The 12,582-nt window shown below is 45.0% G+C and overlaps 1 protein-coding gene across 1 annotated transcript; it reads right to left on the bottom strand.

The window, feature by feature from the left end:
* On the bottom strand, positions 1-11,769 carry LOC133061573 (olfactory receptor 10T2-like). The gene is made up of 2 exons (XM_061149549.1): positions 11,761-11,769; positions 1-954 (listed from the first exon to the last, which is right to left on the bottom strand). Exons 1-2 carry the CDS (start codon positions 11,767-11,769, stop codon positions 1-3), a joined length of 963 nt encoding a protein of 320 aa, XP_061005532.1.
* Between the last annotated feature and the right edge of the window lie 813 nt (positions 11,770-12,582).

Here is a 12,582-nt window from a genome sequence, read left to right as displayed (position 1 = left end):
TTATTTTAAAATTACGCGGCTTCGGGCCAGGATCCTCCTCAGAGCCACCCTCACCTCCTTATTGCGCAAAGTGTATACCACCGGGTTCAGTAGCGGCGTCACCACCGTGTAGAACACAGCCACCAGGCGGTCCTGGCCCGGGCTTCCTCCAGACTCGGGCCTCAGGTAGATGATGGAGGCGCAGCCAAAATGCACGACGACCACGGTGAGGTGGGCGGCGCAGGTGGAGAAGGCTTTGCTCCGGCCAGCGGCCGAGGGGATCCTCAGGAGGGCGGCCACGATGAAGGCGTAGGAGAGGAGGATGAGGAGGAAGGAGATTAACACCACGAGAACACTCAGGAAGAAGATGGCCAGCGCTTTGCTGGCACTCTCCGCGCAACTGAGCTTCAGGACCGGGGCGATGTCGCAGAAGAAGTGCTCCACCCGGTTGCTGCGGCAGAAGCGCGAGGAGAAGATCAGGCTAGTCTCGATCGAGGCCACCGAGAAACCGGAGCAGAAAACCAGGGCTCCCAGACCGAGGCAAACCGTGGGTCTCATGATCACCGGATAGCGCAGAGGATGGCAGATGGCCACGTAGCGGTCGTAACCCATTAGAGTCAGGAGGAAGCAGTGACTGCATCCCAGGCCCAGGAAGAAGAACATCTGAGCCCGACAGCCAGAGATGGAGATGGCCTGGTTCTCCATCCACAGACGAGCCAGCATGTTGGGGATGGTGACCAGCGTGTAGCAGGTCTCGGAGAGGGACAGCACCGCCAGGAAGCGGTACATGGGAGTGTGCAGGGTCCGGTCGGCATGGATGACGGTGATGATGGTGACGTTGCCGCTGAGGGTAACCAGGTACGTGAGGAAGAACACTGCAAAGAGGGTGGTCCTCAGGTCTGGGAGGTTGGAGAAACCCACCAGCAAAAATTCTGTCACCAGCCAGGTGGCATTTTCCTGCTGCTTCTCAGGAACCTGAGAGGAGAAGGCAGAGGCAATGGAGAAGGACAGTTCAGTAAGGCTCTGCTAAACATCATGTGGCAGTAAGAAAGGATAATCATCCCTGTTTTACACAAAAAAAAAAAAAGGAAAGAGGGACAGAAATGAGGCAATTGTGGGACTTCCCTGGTAGTCCAGTAGTTAAGAATCCGCCTTGCAATGTAGGGGACACAGTTGTCATCGCTGGTTGGGAAAATAAGATCCCACATGCTGGGCAGCAGCTAAGCCCATGAGTGGTGCGAGGCAACTTCTGAGCCCCAGAACTCTGGAGTCCCAGCCACACAACTGGAGAGCTGGCAGACAGCAACTACTGAGCCCCCACACAGCAATGAAGATTCCGCGTGCTGCAACTAAGATCCAATGCAGCCAAATAAATAAATAGTAAACATAAATAAACAAGAAATGAGGTCATGGTTTTCCTAATATCACACGGCTAGCAGCTCTGCAATAGACAAGAAAATCACAGATATGGAAATAACTTGGGTGCTCATTAACGGATGAATGAAAAAGGAAGATTGGTACATATACACGTCAGAATATGATTCAGAGATGAGAAAGAAGGAAATATTCCCCCATTTGACAATATGAATGGACTTTGAGGACATAATGCTAAGTGTGATATCAGATAGAGCAAGAAAAACACTGTATGACCTCACTTATTTGTAGAATATAAAAGTCAAACTTAAAAAAAAAAAAAAATATATATATATATATATAAAAGGGTGGGAGTTAGGGATAAATAGTAAAATCGTCATTACCAGGGGTTGGATGGGGAATTGGAGAGATGATGTTTAAGTATACAAACTTGTAACTATCAGGAAATAAGTCCTAGAGATCTAATGCATAGCACAGTGAATATAGACCATTGTGTATATAAACATCAAAGTTGCTAAGAGATTAGATCTTTTTTTTTTTTTTTTGAGACTATATCTTAATTGTTGTTTAGTTGAGAAGTTGTGTCTCACTCTTTTGTGACCTTTTGGACGGTAGCCTACCAGGCTTCTCTGTCCCTGCGATTTCCCAGGCAAGAATACTGTAGCGGGTTTCCATTTCCTTCTCCAGGGAAACTTCCCAACCCAGGGGTTGAACCCAGGTCTCCTGCATTGTCAGGGAAGCTCAGATCTTAATTATTCCCACCATAAAAAAGAAACGATAATTCTGTGACATGATAAGAGATGCTGCTATGGCTACAATGGTGCATCCATGCTAAGTCGCTTCAGTAATGTTCGACTCTTTGCAACCCTGTGGACTGCAGCACTGCAGGCTACTCAGTCCATGGGATTCTTCAGGCAAGAATACTGGAGAGTTTTACCACTTCCTTCTCCAGGGCATCTTCCCAACTTTGAACCCACATCTCTCACATCTCCTGCATTGGCAGGCGGGTTCTTTACCACTAGCACCACCTAGGAAGCCTGGCTACAAGAGTAATCATATTTACAATCCACCTTAAACTTACACAATCAAATATATTTCAATTAAAAAAAGAAAAGAGGGACGTCCCTGAGTGTCCAGTGATTAAGACATCATGTTTCCACTGCAGCACAGATTTGATCCCTCATCAGAGAATTAGATCCCGCATGCCCCACACGGCCAAAAACAAGGCGGGGGGGATTATTTTTAACAAAATAAAGCAAAAAAAATGTCCTTAATTAAAAAAAATTTTTTTTAAGAAAATCACAAGAACCTTATAAGGAGTAAATTACAATATTTGGGGCAGGGAGAGGGGGTAAGAACTTCAGGGCGTTAGTCTGAATTCCACTAGAAACAGATCCTGAGGAAAGGATTCAAAAGCAAGTAATTTATCTGCAACGTCATCTCCAAATACATGGGAGGTGGAGTGGTGAAGGGAGACAGACCATAAGAAGTGTATTATCGACACAGATGTACAGAACAGACTTTTGGACTCTGTGGGAGAAGGCGAGGGTGGGATGTTTCGAGAGAACAGCATCGAAACATGTATATTATCTATAGTGAAACAGATCACCAGCCCAGGTTGGATGCATGAGACAAGTGCTCGGGCCTGGTGCACTGGGAAGACCCAGAGGAATAGGGTGGAGAGGGAGGTGGGAGGGGGGATCGGGATGGGGAATACATGTAAATCCATGGCTGATTCATGTCAATGTATGACAAAACCCACTACAATATTGTAATTAGCCTCCAACTAATAAAAATAAATGGAAAAAAAAAAGTGTATTATCAAGATGTTGACTGAAATGAAAACACACAACAGGAGAGCTGTTAGGTTCAGTTTTATTTGGGGACTTACTAAGCACTGAAGCTTGAGAGAGGGCTGCCCTGGTGGCTCAGACAGTAAAGAATCTGCCTGCAATGCGGGAGACCCAGGTTCGACCCCTGAGTGGGTAAGATCCCCTGCAAAAGGGAATGGCTACCCACTCCAGTATTCTTGCCAGGAGAATTCCATGAACAAAAGAGCCTGGCAGGCTATAGCCCATGGAGTCGCAAAGAGTCAGACATGACTGAGTGACTAACGCTTCAAAGCTTGGGAGACAGCCTCTCAGAGAGCTCTGAGCAACTGCTTGGAAGTGGGGTGAGGGTTGTGGGTGGGAGGGAGTGTGCAGGGGAGTCAGATTTTGGAGAAGTGGGAAATGCAATCAAGCATGCACCTCAGTAGAAGGTTGCTGCTAGTCACAAGGAGCAGATATTTTATTGATTTTAGTGCTTTTCTAACTTTGGGAAGATGTAAGAAACTCTGTTGTTCAGTCACTAAGTTGTATCCGACTCTGTGACCCCATGGACTGCAGCACACCAAGCTCCCCTGTCCTTCACCATCTCCCAGAGTTTGTTCAAGTTCATGTCCATTGAGTCGGTGATGCAAGAAATTGGGCTCATGAAAATCTCTCCCGAAAATCTAATTATCTGATGGGCTGTTCTGCCAGTTTTCCCAGAGCACTAAGAATTTCATTCCTGATCCCCACACTGAACTCCTTTCAGGGTGTGTTGAAGATCAGTGACTGCAGTGGTCTGTGACTCAATCCTTGTACAGCCAGGTGGCCAGTGACTTTCTTCAGGAGCATTACTACAATTTAATCCCACCTGGAGGTCCTTGAGGGGTGGTGAGAGAACTGCGCTGTTTATCCATCAATGCCCAATCATCTTACTCAAGAGGTTCTACCAGGAAGCATTAATCTCCGGGACTCCCACACCTGCCACACGTACAGGGAATTCAGTCTGACAGGTAAGACAGGAAATTGTGGCCAAGGGGATGTGGGCTAGGAATTTACAGAATCCTCTACTATCTGTGTGAAAAGGATACCCAAGAAAGGCAAAGCCTGTAACATTGATATCTGAAATGATCAAAGTAATACTTCTAAAAAATTTGACACCCCAGGCTATATAATGTCTTCCACGGTCCCTCAGCACTTTTGCCTTCCTCCATAAAAATTGCTTTTGAGGGGAGGGTGGGGTTGGCCAAGCCTTGAGGCTTGTGGGATCCTAGTTTCTCAACCAGGATTAAACCTGAGACCCTCAGCAGTAAAAGCACCAAGTTCTAACCACTGGACTACCAGGGAACTCCTGAAAATTATTTTTTAAAAGGGGGAGGAATTCCCTGGCTGCCCAATGATTAGGACTGCTTGATTCCATTGCAAAAGACACAGGTTCAATCCCTAGGTTAAGAACTAAGATTCTGCAAGCCATGAGACATGGCCCAAGAAAAAAATTGTCTTTTATTTTTATGCAAATTTTATTTCTAATTTTTATTTAAATAAAATTTCATTTGTCAAATGAAATAAAGCCAATCTTTTAATTTATGTCAATTTTATAAAACTTCAAAATTTTTACAATTTTAGGACTGTATTGATGTAAAGATGAATATAATTCTCACCATAAGAGCGTATTTATTTCTTCTGATCTTAGAAATTTACACAATTTCATGGGCCACCTATCAGTATTTCGGATCCAGGCCTTGTGCTGATAAATACTTCTGTGTTAATTAAATGGAAAATAATTCTGAAATTATTGACTTTCTTTTTTTTTTTGCTGTGCTTCACAGCATTCAGGATCTTAGTTCCTGTACCAGAGATCAAACCCATGTCCCCTGTTGTGGAAGTACAGAGTCCTAACCACTAAATCACCAGATTCCTGTAAAATTTTTGAGCATTTTAATTCAAATAATGAAGTATTAGTAAAAATCCTGGGATTTCCCTCGTGGTCCAGTGGTTAAGAATTTGCCTGCCAACGCAGGGAACACAGGTTCGATCCCTAGTCCAGAAGGATTCCACATGCCATGAGGCAGCTAAGCCCGTGCACTACAACTACTGAAGCCTGCATGCCCTAGAGCCTGTTCTCTGAAACAAGAGAAGCGACCACCAAGGGAAGCCCACACACTGCAGCTGGAGAGTAGCCCTTGCTCCATGCAACCAGAAAAAGCAGCAATGAAAAAAACTCAGCACTGCCATAAATAAATAGAAAAAAAATTAATTACTGGATTGGTGATAGTTTTATTATTTTATAATCAATTAACTTACAAGCCCAGAAAATGCATATAATCTATATTGGAATGTTTCTGAGTATTTTGCACTCATTTGGAGAATAGTCCTAATGTAATCTTTCCCTGCTTATCAAGAGTTAATTCGTCTGGAGGGAAGCACATTTCCAAAACAACTCAAGAGACTCCCAAGACTGGGGGTACTGGAGAGATGGGGGCTGATTTATGCGCCCTCTAGTGGCATTTGGGGTAATCTGCAAGCCAGTGACCCTCGAAGTGAAGTGAAGAGAAAGTTGCTCGGTCGTGTCCGACTCTGCGACATGGACTTTCACCCGCCAGGCTCCTCTGTCCATGGAATTCTCCAGGCAAGAATACTAGAGTGGGTTGCCATTTCAATGACTCTTAGAAGAGAAGAAATAGCTGCGCCGCTGAAATCACTTATCTGCAGCAATTGGTCAAGAGAAATTGAGAATGATTCTTTAAATGTTTTAGAAGTTTGTTGAAATTTTAATTTGTGAAAAATACACTTTAAATTTTAGTTCTAAAGATATATAAGTAGCGAAAAGCAACAAAAATGTGCTTGATCGCCTCATAAAAAAAAGACTATTCAGGACCATCGGAGAACTTAATAGGTGCAAAAGACAGTGAGGAATGGTTGCCCGTTTTTCATGAAGAAAGGAAAACCAGGAAGCAGGCAGTCATGTTGATCAAGCACAGGGGTGCGAACGTTTTCTGCAAAGGACCAGAGAGTGAATAGTTTAGCCCATTTGGGTTGTGCAATCTCTGTTATGACTGCTGAACTCTGTCCATCTAGTGTGAAAGCAGCCATGGACAATGTACACACGAGTGTCCCTGAACGTTTCAATAAAACTTTATTTACAAAAACAGGCAGGCGGCCAGATTTGGCCCTCTGACTATAGTTTGCTGGATTTCCCAGGTGGCACAGTGGTAAAGAAACCACCTGCTGCAGACACAGCAGATAGGGATTCGATCCCTGGTCAGGAAGATCCCCTAGAGTAGGAAATGGCAACCCACTCCAGTATTCTTCCCTGGAAAATTCCCTGGACAAAGGAGTCTGGTAGGCTACAGTCCACAGGGTTGCAAAGAGTCGGACATGACTGAGCACTCAAGGACACGTGCACACTATAGTTTGCCAACTCCTGATCCAGCACAAACAAAACTAAAAGAATATTCCACTTAGGAAAATTCCAATGAGGTCCTTTGAGGAATTCACACTATGAAAAAAAAAAAAAAAAAAGCAAAGCCTGACTTGAAATCTTCAAAAACTAAAGCAAAATGAAATTCCAACTTAAGAATCTCAGACTCCACTTAAGAAATCTAGATCTAGGGGACTTCCCTGGCAGTCTAGCCTCTGCCAATTCAGGGGCTCCGGTTCAATCCCTTGATCTGGGGAATAAGATCCCACATGCTGTGCTGTGCAGGGATGGGGAATCAGAAGGAATCTAGATCTATGAAAAGGTACACTGGACAGAGATACCCAGAGCATGTGTCTGCAAAAGGATCCTTTATTGCAAACTAAACTAAATCAGAAAGAACATCAGGGCCCTTATATAGTGAGACTTATAGAAATTCGATTACCTGGAAGACTTCACAGAGAAAAAAGTAATTGGATTATGACCACTGAAAAAGTGTAATTTCTGAATATCACAAAACATTGTTAAATTAAAACAAATGTATAGGCAAATAACAAACTAGAAGAGGTTGTGACTCTAAAAAATCTTCAGTTCCTCTTTTGCAGAGCAAATCATAAACAAAAAGACAACCTATAGAATGGGAGAAAATATTTGCAACGATGAAACTGACAAGAGCTTTATTTCCAAAATACACAAACAGCTCATACAGCTCAATTTCAAGAAAAACAAACGATCCACTCAAAAAATGGGCAGAAGACCTAAACAGCATTTTTTTAATTTATCAAATTGGCAAAGATTGAAGAAGAAAATGAGAGGTGGGTGCTCTCACAATAACGAGTGTGAGTAAAACTAGGCCCTTGACCTCTTTGCATTGTTGGTTGTAGGAGAATACAATTTGTTTATATATCTGAAATCTTATTTTGGTTCTATAATTCTCCTTCTAAATATTTTCTCAGAAATAAATTATCTGGGGAATTTCCCTGGTGGTCCAGTGGTTAAGAATCGCCTGCCAGTACAGTGGACTTGGGTTCCATCCCTAGTCCGGGAAGATCCCACATGCCACAGAGCAACTAAGCCCATGTTCCTCAACTACTGGAGCCCAGGTGGCCTAGAGTCTGCACATGGCACCTAGAGAGTAGCCCCCACTTGCCACAACTAGAGAAAAACCTGTGCACAGCAATGAAGACCCAGCAGAGCCCCCAAATAAATAAACAAACATATAATTTAAATAAAAGAAAAAATTATATGGGACTTCCCTGGTGGTCCAGTGGGTAAAACTCCTCACTTCCAAGGCAGGGGGCCCAGGTTCTGTTCCTGGTCAGACAACTAGATGCCTCAACTAAGGATTCCACAATTCCACAACAAAGATCAAAGATCCCACGTGCTGCAACTAAGACCCAGCACAGCCAAATAAATGAATATTTCTTAAAAAAAGAAATTCTCTGACTTTCAGGTACAAGGATGTTCATAGTAGCGTTATTTAAAGTTTAAAAAAAGAGAAAGAAAAACCTAAGTGTTTAATAAAATGCCTTTACAAATCATTAAGGGGGGAAAGAGCTAAAACTTTAATAGACGAGAAGATGGATCATCATTAAAGTCACGTCTTTGAGAATAATTGATGACAAGAGAAGAATCTTCATGTATGTGTTTGCTGAGAAACAGGAAACAAAACAGTTGGATCTCAATTGACTTACTACACACGCGTGTGTTTTCCCTTCTTTTTTGTATGTCCCAATTTTTCTGCATCAAGTGGGGATTTTTGTAAATAGAAGAAATAAAAATTTTTAGAGGGATTCTTTTTCCTCTGGGTAAGTATTTTTATTGTTCTTAAAGAAGTTTAATCAATCTGGTTCAGAAAAAAAAGGAGCTAAGGGTAGAGATAAAGAGGTTCCCTTTGAAACCCAAAGCTCAGATAGCAAGGAATCTGCCTGCAATGCAGGAAGCCTGGGTTCTATCCCTAGGTCAGGAAGATCCCCTGGAGAAGGGAATGGCAACCCACTCCAGTATTCTTGGCTGAAGAATTCCATGGACAGAGGAGCCTGGCGAGATACAGTCTTTGGGGTCACAAAGAGTTGGACACGATTGAGCAACTAACACACAGGGATAGAGATAAAGAGGTTCCCTTTGGAACTCAAAATATGCTAACACCATTTGTGGTGAACATTTTCAATATACGATCTGAGGAGAAAACGTCTAGTAAAAACTGCAAATAAGTAGGTGACTTGGCTCCCTAGCAAACCATGTATATTCAGTCCCTCAGTCATGTCCTACTTTTTGTGACCCTGTGGACTATAGCCCACCAGGCTCCTCTGTCCATGGAATGTTCCAGGCAAGAATACTGGAGTGGGTTGCCATTTCCTCCTCCAGGGGATCTTCCTGACCCAGGGATCAAATCCTTGTCTGTTGCATCAAATCTGAGTCTCTTGTGTCTCCTGCATTGACAGGCAGATTCTTTATCCTGGGCAAGCCATGAGGTGGACCTTTTTGGAAGATCATAGGAAGTATGTGTGGGCATCTAAGGGCATTAGACAAATGTTCCAGAGTGAGGTGATGCTTTTTAGAGAGAGAAGTTAAGACCAGGTTGATGGACTCCCTGCTGTAATTGTCCTATAGGAAGGGGTCTTTCATGGTATTAACACACGCTTTCTCCAGGAACATCAGCTTTTCTTGGGCCTCATAAAGAGGGCAACTGGGAAGGAAACATCCCTCAATACACACTCAGTGTAGAAGTCTCCTCTAGCTAAATTAGCCAGCCTCTACATGCATGCCTCCAGTGATGGGGAGGTCACTACCTGACCAAAATTCCCATTACATAAAGCACAAATCTTGTGCTCAAGACAGTAATGTACTAAGACAACAAGATTGAGCTCTGGAATCAGACAGGGCTGGATTTGAATGCAGGCACCTTCACTAACTAGGAGCAGTGTGAGCCTGGGTAGCTGGCTTTCTCCCTCTGAGCATCATCTGTCATAGTGAAAATTGATCCTCTGAGATCACAGATAATAATAAGATTCTCTGACCAATGTTAAGAATCCTTTGGTCTCAGGCTCCTGGCAAGGATAGCTAGGATTACTATTCTTGGCTTTGCACTGCTGGGGAAGCAGAACATAGACGGGATCACTGTTTAGAGTAGTGGTACCAAGATTTGAAGCCAGGAGTCTGTCTCCGGAGGCTGTCCTTTAAGGGCTGCTGTGAGTTTTGCAGGCTCACCTTCCATGCTATACACATTCATGGAGCAACAGTTCTCTGCCAGGCATTGCTCTCAGCATGGAGGACATAGCAGGGAACTAGACAGAGATCCCAGCTTGGGAGGAGCAAAAGGCTCTAGGGAAGTGAATCAGGAAATAAGCAACAAACTTGATGACTAAATACGTGAGATTCTATACTGGAAGTTAGTGCTACAGAAAAAGAGAAAGCAGAAAATTTAGGGGGTAATTGAGAGGTCTGAAGAGGCTGCAATTTTACATAAGACAGTCAGAAAAGGGCTTGTTGATAGAACTACCATGAAAGTGAAAATGAAAGTGTCAGTCGCTCGGTTGTGTCCAACTCTTTGTGACCCCATGGACTGTAGCTACCAGGCTTCTCTGTCCACGGAATTCTCCAGGCAATACTGAAGTGGGTTGCCATTCCCTTCTCCAGGGGGTCTTTCCAACCCAGGGATCTAACCCAGGTCTCCTACATTGCAGGCAGATTCTTTACTGTCTGAGCTGCCTTGGAAGCCCATGTGCTGTGCTGTGCTTAATCGCTCATACTTGCTCAGTCTTATCTGACTCTTTCCGACCCCAGGGACGATAGCCCACCAGATTCCTCTGTCCATGGGGACTCTCCACGAAGGAATACTGGAGTGGGTTGCCATGCCCCTATCCGGGGGATCTTCCTAACCCAGGGACCCAACCCAGATCTCCTGCATTGCAGACAGATTCTTTACTGTCTGCACCTCTGGACATATACCCAGAGAAAACCATAATTCCAAACGCTACATGCACCTCAGTGTTTATTGCTGCACTGTCTACATTAGCCAAGACATGGAGGCAGCCTGGATGTCCATCCACAGAGGAGTGGATGGGAAGATGTGGCACATATATACAATGGAATATTACTTGGCCATGAAAAGGGGGAAAGAAATTGTGCCATCTGCAGACATGTGGATGGACCTACAGACGGTCATACAGAGCGAAATGTCAGAAAGAAAAACATTGTACATTAACATATATGTGGAATCTAGAAAAATTGTATAGATGAACCTATTTGCAAAGCAGAAATGGAGACACAGATGAGGAGAACAAGTTTATGGACAGTAGGTGGGGAAGGAGAGATGGGTTGAGTTGGGAGATTGGGATTGACATGTAAACACTACCATGTATAAAATGGGCTTTCCAGGTGGCACTAGTGGTAAAGAACCCTCTCACCAATGCAGGAGACACAGGTTGGATCCTGGGTTGGGAAGATCCCCTGGAGGAGGGCATGGCAACCCACTCCAGTATTCTTGCCTGGAGAATCCCATGGACAGAGGAACTTGGCAGGCTACAGTCCATAGGGTCACAAAGGGTCGGACTTGACTGAAGTGACCTGGCACGCATGTATAAAATAGGCAAATGAGAGCCTGCTGTATAGCATAGAGAACTCGACTCAGTGCTCTGTGGTGACCTAAATGGGGAGGAAATCTAAAAAAGGGGGATATATGCATACCTATGGCTGTTCACATTGTTGTACACTAGGAACTAAATCACCATGGTAAAGAAACTATTAAAAAGAAGGTGAAAGAAAAGAACTTGTTTATGTTCAATGTTCAGTTGCTCTGGAATGTTTTTCTCCTCTTTGTTTTCAGATCTCACCTTGAGGGTTAGGGATGGGCCAGAGTGGCTTGTCCCAGCTTGGCAGCGACCGCAGTCTTTGCTCTTGCTTCCCTCAGAACTGGGCAGATGCCACCTCCATGGTGAGGATGGAGAGGTGCCTGCCAGCTGTCCGCATGACCCCACCCGGCTCAGCCTGTGTCCTCCCTGGCATTCCCTGAGATAAACAGAGTCCCCTCTGCTCCTGGCTGGACTGGTCCCTCCCTGCCCGCCTGATACAGCTTTGCCAGCCCCTTCACCCTCCTCTTTCTCCCACACCCTCATCTAACCTGCCAGGAAATTCTGCGGGCTCCACCTGCACCTCTGTCCAGGATCGGCCACTTCTCACCACCTCCATGGCCCACACTCATCATCCGTCAGTGGGACGAGCTCAGCCACCTCGTCCTGGATCTCCTGGCTCTCACCCCTGTCCCGCACATTCTGGTCTCCCACAGCTGCCAGAGGGCACCCGGGAACCCCTCAGTCAGGTCATGTCTCTCCTCTGCTGAGAATCCCCCGCAGTTCCCACGGCACTTGGTGTAAAAGTCAGGGTCCTCACTGTGACTCACAAGACACGCTCAGTTATTGCCTTGCCCTCACCTCCTTCCTCCCTTTCAACCTCTCCCCCTACCTCCCTGTTTCTCCTGCAGTTACTGTTCTAAGCACAGAGCAGGCTTTGCGTGGGATGTTGCCTCTACCCCATGCATTTTCTTGACTGATTTCCTAGTTTCTTTCAAGGGTGGATTTGGGATCTTTGCCAAGCCGAAACAAGCAAGCCACCCGGGTCTACTCTTACTTCTTTCTGGAAGACCTGCAATTTCTGTGGTGGCATGGTGGATAAGAATCTGCCTGCCAATGCAGGGAACACGGGTTCAACTCCTCTTCCTGGAAGATCCCATATGCTGTGGAGCAGCTAAGCCCAGGAGCCGCAACTACTGAGTCTGAGTGTTGCAAGTACTGAAGCCCTTGCAACTAGAGCCTGTGCTCCACAACAGTGAGAAGTCCAAGCACCACAACAAAGAGTAGCCCCCACTTGCTGCAATAAGAGAGAGAGCCTGCGTAACACATCGAAGACCCAGCAGAGCCGTAAACAAATAATTTTTTTTTTTAAAGGCAGAGTCCCTGAACATAGCTGCAACTTAACCCTGCAACAGCTGAGAAGCTGTGACTT

The sequence above is a fragment of the Dama dama genome, chromosome 9 (genome assembly GCF_033118175.1).
Source record: "Dama dama isolate Ldn47 chromosome 9, ASM3311817v1, whole genome shotgun sequence".
Taxonomy (NCBI): Eukaryota; Metazoa; Chordata; class Mammalia; order Artiodactyla; family Cervidae; genus Dama; species Dama dama.
Note: the sequence above shows the minus strand (reverse complement) of the source record. Positions and strands in the feature narration are given on the sequence as shown.